Here is a 24,458-nt window from a genome sequence, read left to right as displayed (position 1 = left end):
GTGATGAGATGCTTTCCGACATTGCTGGTCTGCTTGGATCATTTTTGTAAAGTGCTATTTACTGTTTTAAGTGACTACTTATCCCTCTTTCGTTTCTCCACTAATGCCGCCAGGCCATGTTTTCTTTTCCAGCACTGTTTTTATTTCAGATTTCCGACAACCATAGTATTTTCCTTTAGAGGGATAATTAGTCACTTAAATTGTGCCAGAGCAATTTTCCAGCCTCATTTGGGTCGGGTTTCTTGATTACATTTTCTAATTATGATTACGTAAATACTTGTTATTCTAGATCCACTGCAGGTTAATAAAAATACATATTTGCAAAATGAAAATAAAATTTTGGCAATACTAATTTTAAATAGGGGTTTTGAGAAATGGAGACAATATCACAGTCTTGTTTTAGTCATGCAAACACTGCAAAAACACTTAATGGTTAAACTTTAAAAAACAAAGCAAGTTCAGTCATTCCTAGCTTGTGAACATTAAAAAACAAACTCAAAACAGATTCCCTCCCAAATATTTAAATTTTAAAAAACTGGGCTTTGACCCCAGTAACCTTAATACAGTCTTGATATTTATGATTATTCTGTGTGTGAAAAATTTCAAAATTTCTCATTTGTTGATTTGAACTTGTGCACTTACCTTAGTCCACTCTGATCATTTAATTTAAACTAGTGTTGCAGATTTATCTTTATTCCATCATATATGTAAACGCTGACAACACAAATCTTTCTCATCGTTTGCCAAAACCAGGTTGTTTGATTTCATAGATCAATCGTATGACTTTTCTCTCAGGTGTCCCAGAGCTTAATCAGAATAGACCACACTGCAACCTCAGCATCAACAATATCCTAATCAAGAAATGTTATCGTATCATAGTGGTACATTAATTCCCTAATAACAATATCTAAATTAATTTGATCTACTTCAGAAATGTTTTTGTTATGTGGACTGCGTTACACATTAAATATATGGAGCATTCTCAGTAAAGACAGGGGTCAATAACTTTTTGGGTACTGAGGGACAGGGGGATAGTGCATAAAGGTAGAGTTCAGACAGAAGATCAAGCATGATCTGAGTAAACTGTGGAATAGGCTCAAGGAGCCAAATTGCCTATTCCAGTTCTTATTCTAATGAAAGCAATGAAATGTTGATTTTCGAACCTTTAGAGGCATACTATTTGAAAAAAAAAGTGCATAATAAGCTTGCTTAGCAGTTTTTTTAAATCAGAGATGCTATCAGTAGTTTGGCATTTTCCAAACACCCATTCAAAATGATGTAGAGGCAGAAGACAGGAGTTGGAATGCCACCTCTACACTGCTGCCTAATTAAGAAAGCATGGATTCACTGGCAAACAATTTGATGAAATTTCTTCTCAGTGTATCTAGCTTTCACATCAGTACAAAGATACTGATGCAATCTGCACAGTGGCTCAGTGGTTAGCACTGGTGCCTCACAGGGCCAGGGACCCGGATTCGATTCCGCCCTCAGGCGACACTCTGTGTGGAGTCTGCACATTCTCCCCATGTATGAGTGGGTTTCCACCGGGTGCTCTGGTTTCCTCCCACAGTTCAAAGGATGTGCAGGTTGGGTGGACTGGCCATGCTAAATTGCCCATAGTGTCCAAGGGTGTGTATGTTAGGTGAATTAGACATGGGAAATGCAGGGTTACAGGGAAAGGGTAGGGGTATGGGTCTGGGTGGGGCTCTTGGGAGGGATGGTGTGACTTGTGGACTGCTCTTTGGATGGGTGGTGTGGACCTGTTGGGCCGAATGGCCTGTTTCCACACTGCAGAGATTCTATGATTCTGGGGGGAGGCGATGGTCTAGTGGTATTATCACTGGAATGTTAATCCAGAGACCCAGATAACGTTCCGGGGACCCGGGTTCGAATCCCACCACAGCAGATGGTGGAATCTGAATTCAATAAAAAATAAAATTTTAAATTAAGAATCTAATGATGACCATGAAATCATTGTCGATTGTCGGAAAAACTCATCTGGTTCACTGATGTCCTTTAGGGACGGAAACTGCCATCCTTACCTGGTCTGACCTACATGGGACTCCAGATCCACAGCACTGGGATTGACTCTCAAGTGTCCTCTGGGCAATTAGGGATGGGCAATAAATGCTGACTGGCCAGCGATGCCCTCATACTGTTAATGAATATTTGCATAAAGTAAAGCAACAGTCAGGCTTCAGCTGGCAAGTGACAAGGAACATTTACACCGTCATGTACTGGGCAATGACCACTCCAACAGAGAGAATTTACTCTACTCACTTTTACATTCAACAGCTTTACTATCACTGAATCCCCCACCATCAACATCGCAGGTGTTACCATGGACTAAAAAAACCGTATCAGTCACATAACTATAATAGGTGCAGAAGCAGATCAGAAGCATGGGAATTCAGTGACAAGTAACTCATCTATGCAAAACCTTTTCACCGTTTACAAGGCACACATCTGGAGGGTGATGGAATACTCTCTGCTTGCCTGGATTAGTGCTGCTTCAACAGCACACAAGGACCTCAAGAGGATCCAGTATAAAGCAGTTCTTTTGATTGGCCTAGTATCCATCACCTTCACGATTCACTGCCTCCATTACTAGTGCTCAGTAGCAGCAGTGAGCGCCACCACAAGATGCAATGCAGAAAGTCATCCAAATCTCTTTGACCATATATTCAAAAATCACATACTATACCACTTAGAAGGACAAGACGGTTAGACATTAAAAGACTACTGTTTGCAAATACCCCTCCAAGTCACATGTGTGACACCATCTGTGTCACCTTCCTTTCACTGTCAATGTGTCAAAGTAATGGAACTTCTTCCTTAACAGTATTGAGGTGTATCATCATCCATTGACTACAATGGAAAGAAGTCCACCATAACTTTTCAAGATAAATTACAGATTGGCAACATATGCTGGCCTAGTCAGCGATGCCCTATGAAGGTACAAGAAAAATTAGTACTGTAAGCCAAGGAACACCGAGCAGAAACCCAACGCAATGGTACAGTACATTAGATGAGGACTTTGACACAGAACATATCTTCAGATAAAGTTGCTCAAGCATATTGATTCACAAGCAGTTACTAAACCTGACAAAGTCCTTAATGATTCCTACTGCTTTTGAAAATTATCATATTATTAGGAAAGGCATCAGTGATAGGAAGGCTATTGATGATTAATCATACGGAGCATCATTTATGATAATTAAACAAAATTATTGCTCTGGAAACAAGAATGGTTGGAAAGAAAAACTAGGAATAACACGGAACATATATGCAATCCGGTGCTACTGTAAAGTCTAGCTAATCACTTACCACAATGCACTGGTTAGTTCTTCCAGATGAGCAATTGCGAATCAGTCGTGTGAGAAAGTGAGCCGATGATGGACTATTGTGACGGCTGACTTTGGATGGGAGGGCTGCCACAACAGCATAATTGAGCCAAAGAGAACAGGTATCTATTGGATTGGGATTCAAAGTGCTCAGTGCAGTCTGCCAAACCTAAATGACAAACAAGGTGTTGTTATAGTGCAGATTTGGAACTTCAGAGGAAAGAATTACTACTGCACAATCTTGATATACACTCTGGCCACATTTAACACTAAAAAAAACTGTACAGGGGTGTTCAGCAATAGGGGTTGCAGCAGATTCCAGAATGGACATGTTAATCATTGGGAAAGCACATGAAGCCAAATTTTATCTGAAATGACCAAAGCAACTTGGATCAGAAAAATGTCATTTATAATCATTTAAAAACTACATCAAACATACACTCTAAAGAAATGCTAAGTATTTCCTTTGTCTTAGTGGGTAAACACACTTCTTGATGTGATGCACAGTAAAATAAAACTACAAGGTTTCTCAGCCGTTCTGTTGCCCGTGTGCTTCCCTCCACTTCACCTGACGAAGCAGCAGCGGCGTGCAAGCTTGTGATTTCAAATAAACCTGTTGGATTATAACCTAGTGTTGTGTGACTTCTGACCTTGTCCACCCCAGTCCAACACCTGTACCTCCGCATCATTCCTCAGGCATAATTCCAGTTGGCATATTACAAATTGGCAGTGTCACTGGTGGTGGCAGAGATGGAAAAAGTCAGCCTTGGCTCCTTCTTCAGGATGGAAGTATATGAACAATTTCAAAAGAAGATTGCATTATCTTTAAATTTACAGGGATACAGCAGGATAGGGGGAATTGGCTAGATTACTCTACAGCCAGCCAGAATAGACTCAGTCAATAAGTTGAATGGCACGTCCTAATGATACTTAAGAGCAGCTATCCAGGAATGCTGAACAATGCATGTGTACGAGTATCAACTGATACATTTGGAAAGGCAGTTTACTAGACTGGAACTTAAAGATTAGAAGCTTAGAACGAAGTCACATCCATCTCGCTGAGTACCAATAACTGTTGGATGACAGGCAGGCTGGGCTAGTAGGCGGGTTAGACGGGCTGATCGGCCTCCTTCTGCTCCCTGAGCCAAAGCCACCATTTTGGAGTTACTCACCTCCGGACTCACGCGGGGCTCCAACTTGCCCTTTAATTGGGCCCAGGTGAGTTTTTGCAGGTTTGACAGCAGCCCCACGAACAACACGGGCCTAGTGTGAGGATCTGCATCCCCGGCACTCGCTGTGAAAACCAGCTGCTCGCTCACCGACCCTCCGCCACCTCTCATCCCGTCGCCCCGCGTCAGCTCGAGAGCGCCTGCGCACAGCCGGTCCCTGCCGGACCACGCTGAACGCATGCGCACCAAGCCCCACCCCTGTAAAATCACGCAAAGGGCTAGACACAGATTGTAAGATTGAAAAGTGTTTCTATCACTTGCAGTTGCCCTACTTTTTATTGAAAAGTTTGCATGCAATGTTTAAAAAAAACAATCTGGGATGGGTTAGTGGTAAACAAATCATTTGAAACTAGGAATACAGTACAATGTAAAATTTTCTGTTCTGGAAAAGTTAAACGTTTTAAGAGATAGTAGGAACTATCCTATTTTTTGCTCAGTTCTGCATTTCAGTTACAGCTCAAAAGTAGACCAGTCGGCCTTCCATATTTGTGATGGCCCTCTGAAGGTACAGTTCAATAACGTCATTGCGTCTTTTCCCCATGACCCTATACTTTATTTCCTTTATGGTTATTAATCCATTTCACATTTGAGATCAGAAATCACGTTATGCGAGGTTATAGCCCAACAGGTTTACTTTGAAACCACAAGCTTTCAGAGCCTTACTCTTTCGTCAGGTGTTACTGAGAGAGGTAGTTTCAGACACAGAATTTATAAGTAAAAGTTCAAAGGATCGCACCATTGTTGAGGATGTACTAAACAAACCTAAGATGCAGTTAAATCTTTAATCAGTTAGAAGCTTTTAATTGATTAATATGTATACGTAAATCCCTGAATTCCTTTCAAGTCACTGTCCTGCGAGAACTTAAGGTTTTATCAGTGTAAAGAAGAGGTGACATTTTAGGTCAGACAATGTATGTTAGGTGTGAGGCCTTGTCTAGAATCTGTTTGTGTTTTAGTTTGGAGTCAGACTGGTTTTATTTCTAAAGTAGGGATTTATAAAACGCCACATTGACTGTCTATAAATTGTGTGCTTTTTGAACAAAATAGAATGTATCTGCAAATACAAATTCACCCTATAAATTCACGTGTGTGTGAGGGAAGGTGTGTGTGTGTGTGTGTGCACACTTGAGAGACTGTGTATATGTGAGAGGATCAGTGTGACTGAGTATGTCTGCGTGTGTGTGAGTGAATAGTGTGGTGGGGTCACCTGTAGTGTGACATGAACCCGAGATCCTGGTTGAGGCCATCCTCATGGGCACCAAACTTGGCTATTAGCCTCTTCTTGGTGACTCTGCGTTGTTGTGTGTCCCAAAGTCCGCTTTGGAGGACGTTTACCCGAAGATCCAAGGCTGAATGTCCTTGATCGCTGAAGTTATCCTCCACTGGGAGGAAACATCCCTGTCTGGCGATTGTTGCGCCACCCCAGTCCAACACCAGCACCTCCACATCACTGCTACTTTTGAGATCACAATTGAGTCAGGCTCCAGCATATTCTCGTCAGTGTGCATCAAACCTGGCGAACTACATTAAAGAGTTTTCCTTTATGTCACCATTCTTTCACCAATTTTAATAAATCTGTCAAGCTTGTCTTGATCCATCCAAACTAACTTATGATTTCCAACAATTCTACCAAATCTCTCATATTTCAACAAGGAGAACAGCTTCAACTTGATGAATCTCTTAATGTAACTAAAGTTCCTCATATCTAGATTAATTTTTATCAATCTATTCTGCATCCCTCCTGGTGCCTTCATATCCTTTCTAAGGTTTGGTACCCAAAACTGGGTGCTAAACGTCCGTTGAGGCAAAAACTTGCTTTATACAGGTTTAACATCCTACTCTTTTAGAAAGAGCATTAAATTAATCAGCACCTAGAGGCGCACAGTAACAAAAACCTACAAGACTAGAATTGAAACTATTAAATCAAAATATTGTTATTCATGGTGAAGATGTACCCCAGATCCTGCAGTGCCAACAGAACTCTGATGGTCTGTATTGTGCCACGCATTCCCTCTTCTAGATACCCAAACATGGACATACACAGAAAGGGGGCAGACAGTGGGGTATTAAAGTCCCCTTGTGGCCCATTGCCAAGATCTCTTAATAGCCACTTTGACCAGGCCCAGGAGTAGGCCCACCAGGAAGCTCTCTGAACTGCCCGCCACCCCATTAACACAAGCTGCCCCGTAGATTAGGAGTACAGGGCTGAAGAGCAATCAAAAATTTAAAAATAGCACCTTTTAAAAACTAAATAGGGCCTGGAAACTAAAATACACAGTAAACGTGAAATACCATTTCCTGGCTCCAAAAACTAATGTAACCCAGTCCCCAGTGAATTAACAATCTATTATTGAATGAGATTACTGTGTGCAACTCTCTCCATTCCCAGACCTGATCAATAAAGAAAGAACCCCTTATAGAAGTGGAGATCCTATTGGAGGGCCATCTATAGACAACTCTCAGACAGCGGGACATTGCACTTTTTTTCCCTTTATTCATTAATGGGATGAGGGCATCACTGGACAGGCGGCATTTATTGTCCATCCCTAAATGCCCAGAGGGCAGTTGATAGTCAACCACATTGCTATGGATCTGGAGTCACACGTAGGCCAGACCAGGTAAGGAAAGCAGTTTTCTTCCCTAAAAGATATTAGTGGACCAGATGGGTTTTTTCAACCATCGACAATGGATTCACAGTCATCATTAGATTCTTAATTCCAGATATTTTATTGAATTCAAATTCCACCATCTACTGGGAAGGATTCGAACCCGGATCCCCGTAACGTTATCTGGTCTCTGGATTAACATTCCAGCGATGATACCACTAGGCCATCGCCTCCCCTCAAAAGATGGTCAAATACAGGTTTACCATACTAAGTTTAATTAGTAAACATTTCCAATTGAAAGCTGTTTTACTAATGACAACCATGAACCAACTGTCATAAAACCCACCTGATTCACTAATGTGCTTTGGAGAAGAAATCTGCTACTGTTATTAATGTCTGCCACTAATAGTTTTTGCTAAATGTGTGGATTCTTTAAGGGCTTTAGTGATTTAAAGAGGACTTGTCAACCTTTAGTCCCATTAGTTTTCCTTGCACTTTTTCACTGGTGATCAACATTGTTTTAAATTCCTCCCTCCTTTTTACTTCTTAATTTTCTCCTATTCTTGGGTTGCCTTTTGTGTTCATTACTATGAAGACAGATAAAGAATACATTTTCAAAGTGTCTGACATTTTCTTGAATCCCATTACTAGTTTCCCAGTCTCATCCTTGAAGAGACCAGAAACGTGCATTGTAGCATACATAATGGACAGGGGCATCCATTCTGTTGTAGCTTCTTTCACAGCATATCATTTATTCAAATAATCCTGACCAAAATGTACAAAAACAAAGCTGCTGGAAAAGCTCAGCAGGTCTGGCAGCATCTGTGGAGGAGAAAACAGAGTTAACGTTTCGGGTCCAGTGACCCTTCCTCAGAACTGACCAAAATGTAAACTGGTTTCTGTCAACCAGTTTCCTGTGGGTTTTTGGTTTTAACAACAATTGTGCCTGAAGATAAAACAACCATCCTCTCCTGCGTGAAAAAGGTTTGAATGGCCAAATGTCTTTTGACTGCACGTAACCAAGGATCTTTTAGTAATTTATTTCCTTTTGTGCATTCTAATCAAAGATAATGAAAGCTTACAAATATAATCAATTCTTAATGGCTGTGCAATATACAAAAAAAATCTCAGCATGATATTAAACAGTATTTTTATTTGAAAATCAGTCATGCAAAGCTGGCTGAATTCAGATGTAGCTGGATATATGAGGGGCAGCCAAGATAAAAAAGCATCACAACATGGTGTTTCTTCATTAAAGATGCTCCATTATGTTTTAAACTTTGCTTAATGAACAACACTGTTCTGAGGGGTCTCTTTAAATTGTGATAAAGGTGAGAATAAACCTTTTGTGGCATGTGTGAATAAGCTAAATGATGGCACAAACTGCAAGATATTCATTAAAACATGATGTGGAGGTGCTGGTGTTGGACTGGGACGGACAAGGTCAAAACTCACACAACACCAGGTTATAGTCTAACAAGTTTATTTGAAAACACAAGCTTTTGGAGTCTCGCTCCTTCTTCAGGTGTTAATGAGAGAGGTGGTGTCAGACACAGGATTTATTGTTATATATATATATTGTTATATATTTATTATGTATATATATTTGTGTATGTGTGAGAGTGTGTGTGTGAGAGAGAGAGAGAGAGAGAGAGGGAGAAAGGGACCTCTGACCAATGATATACACCAGATACATTGATGACATTTCTTCCTTTGGATTCATGATGAGAAATCACTGAAACAACTACATAGTGATATCACTACGTTTCATCCCACCATCAGACTTACCATGGACTACTCTTTAGAATCAGTCTCACTCTTGAACACATGCATCTCCAAGGACGAACACCTCAATACTTCACAGTTCGCAAGCCTACGGATAACCTCACGATACTGCACTTCTCCAGCTTCCGCCCTGATCATATTAAAAAAGCCATCCCCTACGAACAAGTTCTATGTAAACATAGGATCTGTTCAGAAGAAGAGCAACGCAACAGACACCTGAAGGTGTTGAAAGATGTCCTTATAAAATGGGATATGATGCTCAACTTATCGATCGCCAGTTCTGGCATGCCATGGCGAAAAACCGTAATGACCTTCTCAGAAGACAGACATGGGATATGATTGATAGGGTACCCTTCATCGTCCAGTACTTCTCGGGAGCGGAAAAACTATGCCATGTTCTTTGCAGCCATCAACACATTATCGATGATGTTGAGCACCTCACTAAGATCTTCCCTACACCTTCACTTCACACCTTCAAACAACCACCAACCTTTAAACAGACCATGGACAAAAACAAAGTTGCTGGAAAAGCTCAGCAGGTCTGGCAGCATCTGTGAAGGAGAAAACAGAGTTAACATTTCAGGTTCAGTGACCCTTCCACAGCTCTTTTGATTCTTAAACAGATCATTATTCGCAGCAAACTACCCAGTCTTCAGGACAACATGGTCATGGCAACCTCTGCAAGACATGTCAGATCATTGTCATGGATCCTACCATCGCACATGTGGGAATACCCACCACGTGCACCAGCTGATTCTCATGTGACTCAGCCAACGTTGTCTTTATGCTGCAAGCAAGGACGCACCAGGGCATGGTATATTGGCGAAACCATGCAGACGCTACAACAACAGATGAATGGACACCACGCAACAATCACCAGACAGGGATGCTTCCTTCCAGTGGGGGAGCACTTCAGTGGTCAAGGACATTCGTCCTCGGATCTTCGGATAAATGCCCTCTAAAGTGGACTTTGGGATACACAGATCATGCAGAGTTGCCAAGCAGAGGCTGATTGCTAAGTTCGGTTCCCATCTTGGCCTCAACCGAGATCTTGAGTTCATGTTGCACTATGGATGACCCCACCACACTATACACTCTCTCACCACACATACACGTATACACACATGCTCACACACTCACAGACCCTCTCTCAAACACACACACTCACAAAAACACATGCTCACACTCTCGCTCTCAAGCACGCACGCACAAACACTCTCGCTTCCCCCCCACCACACACACACACACACACACACAAATCTATAGGGTGCATTTGCATTTGCAGATTTTTCATTTGCAATACATTCTATTTTGTTCAAAAAGCACACAATTTGTAGACAGTCAATGTGGCATTTTATAAATTCCTACATTGAAAATAAAACCAGTCTGACTCCAAGTTATAACACAGACAGATTCTGAACAAGGCCTCACACCTAAAATGCATTGTCTGACCTGGGATATCACCTCTGGTCTCGTGGCAGTGACTTGAAAGAAATTCTGGGACTTGCATGTTAATCAATCGTAACCTGCATCTCCTTTCTAACTGATTAAAGGTTTAACATCCATCTTAGGTTTGTTCAATACATTTGCATTAGTTCTATGACCCTTTGATCTTTTACTTATAAATTCTGTGTCTGATGCCACCTCTCTCACTAACACCTGAAGAATGAGCGAGACTCCGAAGACTTAGAGTTTTCAAATAAACCTGTTAAGACTATAACCTGGATTTGTGACGTTCATCAAAACACATCACTCAAAAACAATTCAGGTTAAGTAGAATACTTTACTGTGGATAAAGTTCAAAACCTGTATACATAACAAAGCAGCTTTATCATGTTTACACTGTGATACCATTGCCAAACAGAAAGAACATCAACAAGTATTTGTTGGCCTGCTGAATTTATTTTCTCAGTGGCAACAAGAACAGGAAATTACTATTTTGTTCCTTTTAAGATATTTAAGTTATCAAGTGATTTGCATCAATATCTTCAGTTGCTTCCATTGTGTTGGTTTAAATTAAAATGACTTAGGTTGAAAATGCACTTAGAAAAAGCTTTTTGCAAGTTTGTAGTCAAGTCTCACAGAATATATTAACTGACCATTGCCTATACGTGCATATTTTTAACCACTTGAATTACGTATATACACACGATAAATCATAAATACTGAATCCTATTGAACATGTACAAATATTACAACTTTTAAGCATATATGCTCACATCATGGAATAAATGGAAAAGGAACACTGTGACGGTAGCAATATCCAGCCTTAATCATACAGCATGCTTTTGTTAACTGTGTGCAACAGTATTTCAATGTTATTCAGTAAATTAATTCTGGATATATTTTTAAACTTCTCCCATTTTATACTATTTCCAAATTTCTATTTCATTGCTCAACTTCTTAACCCGCCATAAACAAATCTGTTGTTGTGCTGGTATAATAAATAAACTGTATTGATTCAGGATCATATGACATTTGTGCAGAAGTCTTTACAGCAAGATTTCTTTATACCGATTTAAAACCAAATTCAATTGCACATTTAAGATTACATTTCCAAAGCAAAAAAGCACACCTAAGATTATCTAACATCTATACATAATGCAGAATTAGCCAAATCTAAATGCTGTCATGTGACTAATGCTTCACAATATAATTTTTTAATCAATCTGATTCTTGGACCATTCCTATGCAAACCAGAATCTCGTCAGTTATAGGTTGGCAGCTAAAGTCAAGAGTCTGGATTGTTTTGAGCTTTTACCTTCACTTCTAAACAATTCAATTGACCTGAAAAAAATACAAGTGATCTGTCCAGAGCTAGCACAATCCAGAGGAGTACTCATCGTCCTCTTCGTTAACAGTTGCACTTTGTACGGGTTCTCCAGCTTCTTGCTGTGACTCAGGTGACTTCTTTTTTGTTCCTCCTCCAGGAACTCTCAAACTTAGAGAGAGTTTGGCATACTAGAAAAATACATTAAATAACTTCAGTTACAGAAAATGTTCAAATGCCTAATATAGTGATAAAAGTTTCCAAAATGCATACTTTTTTTTCATTAGATATTGTATTTTAATATTCATCATAAAAGTCTGTGATGCAACAAGGAGGTCTGAATAATGCTAGTTACAGCTGGCCGTTTTTGGCAGACATGTACCTATATGTACTTACCTACCATTACCCCATACTCCTGCAAATATTTTCCCTCCAAATAATGATCAGATAATGATAATTAATTTATCATTAATTTTAGAGGTTGTGATTGAATCTGCCTTCATCACTCTCAGGCAGTGCACTTCTGATCCTAACCATATGCTGTTTAAAAAAAAACTTCACATCAATATTGTTTATTTTGTCAATCATTTTAAATTGGTGTCCTAAGGTTCTCAATTCCTCTACCAAAAGGAACAATTTGTCCCCGTCTACTCTGTCCAGCCCTCTAAAAATACAAAAACAGAAATTGCTGCAAAAGCTCAGCAGGTCTGGCAGCACGTATGGTGAGAAATCAGCAATAGCATTTTGGATCAAGTGACCCTTCCTCTGTTTGTAGCCAACAGCATCAATAGATGGACCACCACATACTCACATACAAACTCATACCAATGAGAAAACCAAAGAACTGTGGATCCTGGAAATCAGAAACAAAGACAGAAATTGCTGGAAAAAAAACGTGGCAGGTCTAACAGCATCTGTGGACAGAAAACAGAATTAATATTTTGGATTCAGTGCCCTTCTTCAGCTGCCAGACCTGCTGAATTTTCTTCTGCAATTTCTGTTTTTGTTTCACATCAATGAAAATTGGTTTGGTTCTTCTACCCAGATCAATCCAGAAGTCACATGACACCAGGTTGTAGTCCAACAGGTTTATTTGAAATCGTAAGCTTTCAAAGTGCTGCCCGATATCCTGTCTTGTATGGGCACAGCCAGCCCATTTTCAAACATTTATAGTTCACGATAGCACCCCACCTAGTTATTATCTCTCTCTTTCGGCTGATCGTCAGCAATCTTTTTGATGGCCTATCCCTTTTCTTTCTCTTTCTCTAAGCAACGTCTCCATGTACTCCACTCTGCCCCCACCCCAAGCGTGTTGGTAACCAAATCTGGATGTTTATTCTTGATGGCATCCGGCAAGAAGGAAGTGCTCTGTTGGATCAGATGGTATTTCATGAACACATCAACAATCTGGGTGGTATCTGAAAGGGGGTCATCATCCTAAACTAAACATCTGAACAAAATGAAGTCCTTGATGCGGGTTTCTCCAGCACAATTTTTGTGTTTCAGATTTCCAGTACCTGCAGTTCCTTGTATTCACTCCAGTTTGACCTGTAGCATAGAACTCCACCATAAATTTGCACCAGTAAAGGCAAGCACATTATCACAGAAATCAAAAACACATTAAGAGATGCTGGTAGGCAGCATCTTGAATGTACTGGGAACAGTCACTCTTTTTGAAAACATTTATTTTCTCAATCTTTTCTCCAAGGAGAACAGCCCAAACTTCTCCAATCTAGCCAATCGAATGAAGTTCCTCCTCCCTGAAACTATTCTTATAAATCTTTACTTGCCCTCTACTGCTTTTACATTTGCTCTGTTGTATGATGCCTAAAGTTGAACACAATACTCCAGACTGGCTTTTTATATAGGTTCATCATAATTTCCTTTCTTTTGCATTCTGCGCTGCTATTTATAAAGCCCAGGATCTCACACTTTTTATCCTGTCCTACTATCTTCAGTGATTTGTACATATGTGTATGTAAAAGGCAGGGCATTCTGCACAATTTGATAGAAAGAACAAGGAGCAGCAATATAAACTAAGGGTCCAATTAAAAAATTGGTTGAAAATATAAAAATACTTATTTTTTATCTTTTTCATTTGTACACTAATCTTATTTCTTAACTACTTTATTTATTCTATATAGCCATTTTGGGAGCATGGTAAAGTGTGAATGTGCTGGCAATGCCAACATTTGTTGCCCATCTGATTGGTGAGCCACCTTCTTCAACATTGCAGTCAATGTGGTGTTGATACATCCACAGTGCAATTAAGAAGAGATTCCTATGAAACAATTAAAGATTGGCAATATAGTCCAAGTAAAGATGGTGTGTGACTTGGAGATGACCTTGCAGGTGGTGATATTTTCATGTATCTATAACCTAGAAGAACAAGAAAGCAAAGGTCATGGGTTTGGATGATGCTATCGTGAAGGTGAATCATTAAGTGATCAAAAGAAGTTGAAGACACCAGAGTCAATGCAGTTAATTCAGATGATTGTGAACCAATGAGGATTACAAGAATAGAGAGCAGTGAATCCATACAGGATTCTGAAAACAAGAATGAAAATTTTAAAATAAAGGTGATGCTGAATTTAGTTTGTTTTAAATAAGTTTGATCTATAAATAGATAAAGACGAAAGTAGAGCAGTACTTTTACTAAATTCAAGGATATAGGAGATGGATGGTTTCAAGTTTGCTAATTTTCATATTGTTTATATAGTGTTTAATTAAAAAAATTTGATTGTAGAAATTCAATTACAAATAAATGCTATAATTTACTTGTGTAGAAATTCAATTACAGAATTTCTACACAATTATAGCATTTATTTAAGCAAGAAATGTACAAAGGCCTAGAGCATTGAACAGGAAGATGTTCAGATGCCCTTTTCCCCAGCTGCAGAGTCAAGAGCTAATGCTACGATGACAAGTCAGAATCCTGATATTCTACGGTCATTTTTAGCCCTTAATTCCGAACTTTTTGTTTCGAAAAAGAGGACCACAACAGAGACAAAATAACTGCAACTGTTTAAAAAAGACATCTGGATGTATCACCTTAAGGTGTTAAGGAAATTTTAAACAGACTAGGGAGTTGTCTCTTGTGACTACAAAGATAACAAGGAGCTTAACAGCACGTCACCTCCTGCAGGTTATGTCCCAAACAGTAGATATATTTTGTGTTTTTCCTTGAAAGAATACACAAGGACACTTTAAGCCAGCAGAGAGCCAATTCCAACTCTATTGAAGTGGACAAATAGGATTGAAAGATTTCATGTGAACTAAGCTAAGTTTAAGTGTTAATATATTGTGAAGGTCACAGTTGAAGAATTATCCCCTAGTTAACCCTTAGTTGCTGAACACCAGTTTTAAAAAAAAAATCCAGTCCAAAACCACCAAAGTCAATATTACTGGTAATGTCCACTGCAGCGGTGTTGCAATGCTCAACTATTCACTTTCTACAAATAATTCAAAGACTGTTTTGTTTTAAACTTTCATCTCTTAGATGCACTACATATTTCTATGTTTCTATGGTACAATAATATTTCTTCTCGTGTGATAATTCTTTTTGCTAATTTAGGAAAGCCTGGTTAAATTGACGTCTTTAAAAACAAAGTTCATTTGGGATTGGGAGAAGATATCCACTAATGGGAAGAGGTCCTTATTAAATTAACAATGCTGCAATCAACCAAGGGAGTGGTGAATAAAGAAGGGGAACCAGTTCGTTGATCCTCACCTATGAGCTTAACAATTTGAGGCACCTCTTTGGGAACCATAAGGAATTGCGGAACCGCAGCCAGGATCTGATCATAACACTAGTGGGTCACAGAGGCAGCATAAGAAATCAGCATTTTAATTCTGATATCAGGATAAATGAGTGTTGTGAATCTTTATGGCTGTGGAGCATACATATTGAAGACTGATATCATCATAAGGGAATCAAGGGATATAGAGACAGGGGGATATATCAGGAAGGTGTACTTGAGGTGGTAGATCAATCACAATTTTATTGACTGACAAAGCAGGCTTGAGGGGCTGAGTAGCCTACTCTGGTTCCATTTCATATGTGCTTATACTCTCATACAAAAATACTGGCAGTCAAGAAAATAGTGGTTAAGCAAGCTTACATCATTATCCATGTATTTGAAGAGAGGCGAATTACAGATAGCAGAAACTTGATCCTGGTCTTGTTGATCAAATCCCTCCAGTAGTTGCTCCAAAGCAATGCAGTCTTCACTGCCATTAAATCCTGGGATGCTATGTACAAAAAGAACTATGTCAGAAACTGCATCCATAATTTATCCAACATGAGCTGAATTTTGTGGAATAAATATAAACACATTTATTCAGCTTCTTAGTCAGTTTTTTTATTTAAACTTGGAACAATAAAATACAATAATTTATCCAGATGTTGGTGTGTTCGCCGAGCTGGGAGGTTTGATAGCGGACATTTCGTCCCCTTACTAGGTGACATCTTGAGTGCCTTGGAGCCTCCTGTGAAGCACTGTTGTCTTGTTCCGGTTCGAATTTATACGGTCTGGTTTTTGCTACTTCTGGTAGGTGCTGGTTCCAGCTGCGCGTGGTAATTAAAAAGCACAGCCGGAACTGGCACCTACCAGAAGCAGCAAAAATCAGACCATATAAATTTGAACCAGCACAAGACAACAGCTTTTCACAGGAGGCTCCACAGCACTGAGGATGTCACCTAGTAAGGGGACAAAACATCTGCTGACAAACCTCCCAGCTTGGCGAACACACCAACATCTACAACCAGCACCCGAGCTACAAATCTTCGTTCAAACCCTGAATAGTTTATCTCGGCCACATTTCCCAGGTGCCAAACATATACATGAATACTGTGTACTTTAACATTTGTTCCATAATCACCATGAACTCCACCCTCAAGTTATTAAAACTACAGATTTCTATGCTAAAATTAAAGGGCATCCATATTTAAGAATAGTAATTGTTAGAAGGCAGATTTACAACTTTGATCGTGAATCGTTTTAAGAGATTGTAGTGATTGGGATCAGGTTGACCTCATTAACTACGAGGTTCTTGATTAGGGTTGTTAACCTGGGCTGACCAATATGAGAAAGAGATTAGAATCTCCTCAGTTGAGGACTGACTCCGAGCTGGCTGGCCACAGCCAGTATACTGTGCTATACTATATACTATGCTAAATAAAGGGTGACTTGATAATGGGACCTAGCCATCGTGCAGTTATTTCAGAGATATATCATGGAAATACAATGATCCCAAATCTTGCCAACTTGGTTCCATTATAAAGAGATTCCCACAAATTTGTTCACAAGCACTACAAATTCTTATTGCTCGCTGTAAACTAGTGTACAGCTAGAAATAGAAAGATATAAAAAACGTATCAGTGAATAATGGTTTTAGAAAAATGTCTTTTTTCCAATTTGGGTGTAAAATTGGCACGTAGTGAATGAGAAGGTAACTTTCCAATGCGCAAAATTCTTCCACTGGAGTCCACAGAACAAAAGATTCAAACTCTGAAGATTTGTTTTCTAGTCACAATGTCACTTTTACTTTATTTAAAGTTAATAACCTTGAAAATATTTTCTAAGTCAACAGACCATATTTTCCAAATCAATGGAAAATAAAAATGATTTGGTGAAAAGTCACTCCTCAATATGCTTCAAGGCAGTTTCATACTGCTGGAATAAAGAAGTTTTACCCCTTTCCTCTTATCTCTCAACCAAATGATAGAAATGAAGGCGTTATTAGGATTTTACACAATTAGTATACCTCAACAGTGAGGATGATATTTATAATAAAAGAAGACAGTACTATTATTGGAATAAAAGATCACAACATTGCAGAATAGAAAATGTGGACAAAATATTTCTTGTTTTAAACATGTTAAAAATGTTAATTTTTTTTTTACAGAAGAGAATTTTATGAAGATTAGTATTTAAATTTGCAGAACAAATACCGGGCTCTCATTATAAAGAGCAACAAGGATATAAATAATTATTTTAATTAAATGGTTATAAACAGGGTTTACATAAATTATTAACATACATGGATTTAAGCAACTGAAAACTGCTGACTACGAGAATACATCTTTGAAGTTTGAGAAGATTTGTAGCTCCGGTTGTGGATGAGGTTGTAGACATGCTCGCTGAGCTGGTGGGTTTGTTGCAAACGTTTTGTCACCCTGCTAGGTAACATTGTCAGGGCACCTCTGGTGAAGCGTAGGTGTTCTCTCCTGCTTATTATTTATATGCCTCGGTTTGCTGGGGTGGTTGGTATTACTTCCGGTTCTATTTCTGTGGTTTGTACACAGGGTCTAATTCAATATGTTTGTTGATAGAGTTCCGGTTAGAACACCAGGCCTCCAGGAATTCCCTGGCGTGTCTCTGTTTGGCTTGTGAGATTATGGATGTGTTGTCCCAGTCAAATTCATGTCCCTCATTGTCCGTGTGTAGTGAGACAAGTGAGAATTGGTCGTGTCTCTTGGCGGCTAGTTGGTGTTCATGTATCCGTATTGTCAGTTTTCTTCCAGCTGGGCCTATGTAGTGTTTCTCACAGTCCTTGCATGGTATTTTGTATATTACCCAAGCTTTGCTGGTTTTAGGTATGGGATCCTTTATGTTCGTCAGAAGCTGTCATAGGATGGTTGTCGGTTTGTGGACTACTCTGATACCTAGAGGTCTGAGTAGTCTTGTGATCATCTCTGAAATGTCCTTGATGTACGGTAGGGTGATTAGTGAGTCTGATCGTGTTGTGCCTTCCTGTTATGGTCTGTCTTGGAGGTAACAGCGGATTGTGCTTTTCGGGTATCCATTCCTTTTGAAGACTCCGTATAGGTGCTCCTGTTCTGCTTTGCTTGGTTCCAGGTTGCTGCAATGTGTTGTGGTTCATTTAAATAGTGTCCTGATGCAGCTCGGTTTGTGGGCGCTGGGGTGGTTGCTAGTGTAATGGGGTGGCATGGTGCCTCAGTGGTTAGCACTGCTGCCTCACAGCACCAGGGACCCGGGTTCAATTCCACCCTTGGGCTGTGTGGAGTTCACACATTCTCCCCGTGTCTGCGTGGGTTTTCTCTGGGTGCTCCGGTTTCCTCCCACAGTCCAAAGATGTGCAGGTTAGGTGGATTGGCCATGCTAACTTGCCCATAGTGTTCAGGGATGTGTAGATTAGGTGGGTTATATGGGATGGGTCTGGGTGGGATCCTCTGAGGGTCAGTGTGGACTTGTTGGGCTGAAGGGCCTGTTTCCACACAGTAGGGATTCTGTGATCTGTGACTGAGTAACTAGTCCGTGCGTGTGGTCTTTCTATGTTTGCTAGTCTGGAGTTCCCCATTGTTTTGGTGTTCTACTGTTATGTCCAGGAAGGGTGGTCGGTTGTTGCTCCCTTCTTCTTTCATGAATTTTATCGTGGCAAGGATGTTGTTTATGTGTTGGTGGGTTTCTTCTAGTTTTGTGCATTTAATAATCACGAAGGAGTCACCTACAAAGCAGATCCAAAATTTGGGTTGTATACTGGGGAGTGCTGTCTGTTCTAACCCTTGCATTACTGATTCTGTAATCCATCCTGATATTGGGGATCCCATTGGTGTTCTGTTGATTTGTTTGTATATGTTATCGTTAAAGATGAAGTGGGTTCTGAGGCACAAATCTAGTAGTTTCATGGTGGTGACCTTATTGATGTTGTTGGTGTCCTGGGTTGCCTGCCTACTTGATTCGTCCAGCAGTGTGGCAATTGTTTCTATGGCTAGATTGATATTTATAGATGTAAATAGTGCTGTTATATCAAAGGATATCATCATCTCATCCTCTTCTATCCTGGTGTCCTTGATGATGTTGAGGAATACCATGCAAGGACTGTGAGAAACACTACATAGGCCAAACTGGAAGAAAATTGACAATACAGATACATGAACACTAACTAGCCACCAAGCGACACGACCAATGCTCACTTATCTCACTACATATGGATAACGAGGGACACAAATTCAACTGGGACAATGCGTCCCTAATCACATAAGCCAAAGAGACACGCCAGGGAATTCCTGTCGGCCTGGTATTCCAAGCCGAACTCCATCAACAAACACATCCGTTTGTGTACAAACCACCGAGAAACAGAACTGGAAGTAAAACCAACCACTGCAGCAAACCGAGGCATATAAATAACAAGCGGAACAGAATACAGGTGCTTCACCGGAGGGACACTGATGATGTTACCTAGCAGGGTAACGAAATGTTTGCAACCAAACCCTCTAGCTCGGCGAGCAGGTCTACAAACTCAAGAAATACGTGTTTAGGTTTGCAGAATAATAGATTTTCACTTAAAACAAATCTGTGCCAAAAATTTGGACATAAATCCAGAAGATTCTAGTAATTAGAAATGGAACACCTCTTTGTCCAAACACAAAGGGCAGGATTTTACTTTGAGTTCTGACGCCCAATGACAAGGACATGAATTCGCATTTGCCAGCAGGAAAACCGTCACAGTCATATTCCTGCAGGCCTTCAAAGCCTAGTAGGTTTGAAGCCTCGATGAATGTGTAGGTAGTTGAATGTCCTTTCTGGTGACCTAGAAGGGTTAAGGTCAGAAGTCACATGACACCAGGTTATAGTCCAACAGGTTTATTTGAAATGATAAGCTTTTGGAGCGCTGCTGCTTCGTCACTCTACCTGAAGGAGCGACGCTCCAAAAGCTTGATATTTCAAATAAACCTGTTGGAGTATAAACTGGTGTCGTGTGACTTCTGACCTTGTCCACCCCAGTCCAACATCAGCACCTCCACATCATAGAAGGATTAAATTAAATAAAATAACATAGCAGAAAGGAAAATCAGCAAGCCGTCAGGTCAGACGAGAAAGTTTATTGGATCCACCTGGGCAGTCTTTCCTTCTCTGCTTTGGTATAGCACCCCCAGTTCCAATGGTCACCTAATCTGCTGCAGTTGGGCTGCAGCTGCAGCATAGCCACTGCCACATGCAACAGTTTTAACACTTTTTATTTACGCACTGTGTTACCAAATAACTCAACCAACCACTGAATTAGGTCTCCCCAGTGATATAATTTAGCATGAGCATAATTTACAGCAATATGGCACTTTATTGATATATCCATAAGACTAAATTGAACCTACCTCTACTGATTTCACTGAGTTGGGGAGGTGGTGGCATATGTCACTGGACACAAATCCATAAGCCCAGGTTTAACGTGGACATTGTCTACATGATGGATGGAAAAGTTTTCCACCTCAGCCAGTTGAAATCCAAGAAGAAAACAACACTGACTTCACATGTGGAACTTCAATATGCAGATGACAATGTCATCTCTGCTCTCTCAGGAGAGAATCTTCAAGCCTCGCTTAATGCCTTTCCAAAAGTATTCCAAAGAATTGGCCTCAGCCTCAAAAAGACTCAAATCCTTTACCAACCTGTCACGGGTCATGTTCTGGTCCATTCCACCATTAAGATCAACGGAGAAATCCCCTAAACATGCAACATTTTCCCTAACTAAGAAGGTTCCTCTCATACAAAGCTGCCAGCGAAGCAAAGATTCAACACTGCATCTAATCTTCAGACACCTAAGGATGTGAGTCTTCGACAACCATGAATCATGCTGATTCCATGATCCTTATGTACAAGGCAGGTGTCCTTCCAATTCTTCTATATGGTTTCAAAAATTGGGGTATGTATAGACACCACCTGAAGAGCTTTTGAGGAACATCATCGACATTGTTTGACACGGATTCTCTGCATCAGCTGGGAGGACAGGCATACTAACATCAGCTTCCTTGAAGCAACCAACAGCACCAGTATGAAGGCCATGGTGATCTGAAATTGACTCTGCTTAGAATGCCTGAATTCTGACTACCAAAGCAAATCCATCTTCGCCCAGCTCAAGGAAGGCACTCAAATGAGAGGAGAACAAAGGAAATTTTTTGAAGACTCCCTGAAGGCTTCCCTGAAAAAAATGCAACATAGATGTCAACCCATAGGCGACTCTTGTTCAGAAGAAAACAACTTGGAGCAATCTCCTGTACAAGGGACACAATTCTTTGAGAACACCTGACGGCAGGAGGAAGTACAGAAAATAAACCAGAGACAGGAATGCCAATGATCTCAAGGCCAAGGACTAATTACACCTTCCGGAAACATCTGCCAAATGTGTGGTCAAAGATGTAGCTCTAAGATCAGATTCATCAGCCACACAAGGAACTACAAACCCAAGACCAATGATATGGAATTAACTAAGGGGACAATCATATTTGTGAGAAAGTGATTGCTGCTGTCAACGATAAGCAGTCATCCTACCGACTCTTCAATACAGCTGTGAAACTTGGACTACATATAGATGCCACCTCAAGGCTGTTTGAGACAGTTTCTCCGCATCAGCTGGGAAGACAAGGCATACTAACATCCGAATCCTTGAAGCAGCCAACTGCACCAGCATCGAGGCCAAGAAAATTCGAAACCAACTCCGCTGGATCAGCCACGTGCTTAGAATGCCGGAGTTCTGAGTGCCAAAGCAAATCATCTTCTCTCAGCTCAAGGAAGACACTTAAATTAGATGAGGTCAAAGGCAGCTTTTCAAAGACTACCTTAAGGAAATGCAACTAAGACGTCGATGCAAAAAAGGCCCTTGTTCAGAAGAAACCAACCAGGAATAAGCTCCTGTATGAAGGAGCATTGTTGACAAGAGGTGGTACAGAAAAGATATACGGAATGGAATACCGGCAATTTCAAGGCCAAGGACCAATTCCACCTCCCAGAAACACTTGCTAAATATGTGGTTGGAAATGCGGCTTTAGGATCAGGATCATTAGCCACGGAAGGACCCACAGGATTCATGACCAGTGGTTCGAAACGTCCGAGGTGGACAATCATATGGATTAGTGAATGATTGCCAATGATAATGAATTCAGCACCTCAGGTTAATGTTCTGGGGACATGGATTCAAATCCAATCATAGCAGATGGTGAAACTTGAACACGTAAAAATCTGAAATGAAAAGCTAACCCAATGGCAACCATGTAACTGCAGTCAAATATCATAAAAACTCATCTGGTTCACTAATGCCCTTAGGGAAGGAAATGGAGTCATTGAGTCCTACAGCACGGAGACAGGCTCTTCAGCCCAAAACTGGTCCACGCCAACCAAAATGTCCATCCATGCTAACCCCATTTCCTTGTACTTGGCCCATCTCCTTCTAAACCTTTCCTATCCAAGTATTTGTCTAAATGCCTTTTAAATGTTGTTAATGTACCTGCCTCAACCACTTCCGCTGGCAGCTCATTTCATATGCATACCACCAGTGTGCAAAAAAGTTGCCCCTCAGGTTCCCATGTATTCTTTCCCATCTTACCTTAAACTGATGCCCTCTAGCCCTCAATTGCCCAACGCTGGGAAAAAGACCGAGTGCATTCACCCTATCCATGCCTCTCATGATCTTATACACTTCGATAAGATCCCCCTCTCAGTCTCCTACCCTCTAAAGAAAAAAGTCCTAGCTTATCCAATCTCTCCTTTAAACTCAGTCCCTTGAGTCCTGGCAACATCCTTGTAAATTTCTTCTGCACTCTTTCCATTCTGCTGTCCTTACCTGGTCTGGCCTATGAGTGACTCCAGATCCACAGCAATGTGGTTGACTCTTAACTATCCTCAGGGCAATTAGGAAAATGGGCATTTAATTCTGACAGAATCACATACATACACATGTTGTGAATAATTTTTTAAAAACCTATGAGCTGTGACAAAGTGTTTAAGGTGACAGTTCAAATTGGAGGACAGTGTGCTAATTGTTAATCCAATAGATCACCGTGTTTGCATATTGTTTTTGGTAAGGTATTTTCTCATCTACAGAGGTAGCTTGAAATAATTTGTTAATGAAACAAGGACAAGCTGGAGAAGCTCAGTCAGTGTGGCAGCATCAATGAAGATACTCAAAGTTAATTCTGTTTCTTTCTTCACAGATGCTGACAGACCTGCTGAGATTCTCCAGCACTACTATTTATTTCAGATTTCCAGAATCCAAAGGACTTTGCTTTTACATTTTGTTAATGCTTACCTGTAACTTTCCCGAACACACTTATCTGCAGCTACATAGTCATTCCTATGTAGATGAACTAAGACTTGCGCAATTGTTTTCTAAAGCAAAAAAAAAGTAATACTGTTAAAAACTCATTAATGCAACATATACTTGAAGAAAGTGCTTTTAACTGTTTTCATTTCCTTTAGTAAGCTACATTATAAAAGAGTCATTTACAAGTTGAGACATCTTTAAAAATGCTAGCTCTTAAAATGTATGCATGTTTCCCCTAAGATTTTCACCATGTATATTTTCATTACAAACAGAACCCACTGGTGTAACCCACATTGTGTTAATGCAGCAAAAAAAATACTAACACCAAATTCAAAACAAGATGACATGAATTTTGTGGTAGTAATGACAGTGGAGTTTCAAATGTATACATTTATTCAACAGTTAAATGTAGAAATTCAGAAGTTGCTTTTGGTGACTCTGTGCTACCCTGTAGAGCTGCTGAGATTCCTTTTTCCAGATTGTAATCTAGTTTAAATCACTAAACTTTAGAAAACCTACCCCTTTGCTATTGGTTCAGAGATAGTAGGAACTGCAGATGCTGGAGAATCTGAGATAACAAGGTGTAGAGCTGGATGAACACAGCAGGCCAAGCAGCATCAGAGGAGCAGGAAGGCTGACATTTCGGGCCTAGACCCTTCTTCAG

At 40.2% G+C, this 24,458-nt stretch overlaps 2 protein-coding genes across 4 annotated transcripts in view; both read right to left on the bottom strand.

The window, feature by feature from the left end:
* Positions 1-4,796, bottom strand: part of LOC109920525 (probable aminopeptidase NPEPL1) — a 35,626-nt gene extending 30,830 nt beyond the window's left edge. The window contains exons 1-2 of one of the 2 annotated variants that reach the window (XM_020520552.2): positions 4,517-4,796; positions 3,328-3,513 (exon numbers count right to left, since the gene is read on the bottom strand). In XM_020520552.2, the coding sequence (XP_020376141.2) occupies positions 3,328-3,513; positions 4,517-4,753 (423 nt within the window). In that variant the 5' untranslated portion in view covers positions 4,754-4,796. Of the gene's footprint in view, positions 1-3,327; positions 3,514-3,994; positions 4,364-4,516 lie in introns of those variants that run through there. The other variant, XM_048596076.1, reaches the window with a different exon arrangement.
* A 5,937-nt stretch (positions 4,797-10,733) lies between these two features.
* Positions 10,734-24,458, bottom strand: part of napgb (N-ethylmaleimide-sensitive factor attachment protein, gamma b) — a 55,371-nt gene continuing 41,646 nt past the window's right edge. For both annotated transcript variants that reach the window (XM_048595817.1, XM_048595815.1), the window contains exons 10-12: positions 23,780-23,859; positions 15,856-15,985; positions 10,734-11,925 (exon numbers count right to left, since the gene is read on the bottom strand). In XM_048595817.1, the coding sequence (XP_048451774.1) occupies positions 11,782-11,925; positions 15,856-15,985; positions 23,780-23,859 (354 nt within the window). In that variant the 3' untranslated portion in view covers positions 10,734-11,781. The remainder of the gene's footprint in view (positions 11,926-15,855; positions 15,986-23,779; positions 23,860-24,458) is intronic.

The sequence above is a fragment of the Rhincodon typus genome, chromosome 4, assembly GCF_021869965.1.
Source record: "Rhincodon typus isolate 14 chromosome 4, sRhiTyp1.1, whole genome shotgun sequence".
In the NCBI taxonomy this organism is placed as follows: Eukaryota; Metazoa; Chordata; class Chondrichthyes; order Orectolobiformes; family Rhincodontidae; genus Rhincodon; species Rhincodon typus.
Note: the sequence above shows the minus strand (reverse complement) of the source record. Positions and strands in the feature narration are given on the sequence as shown.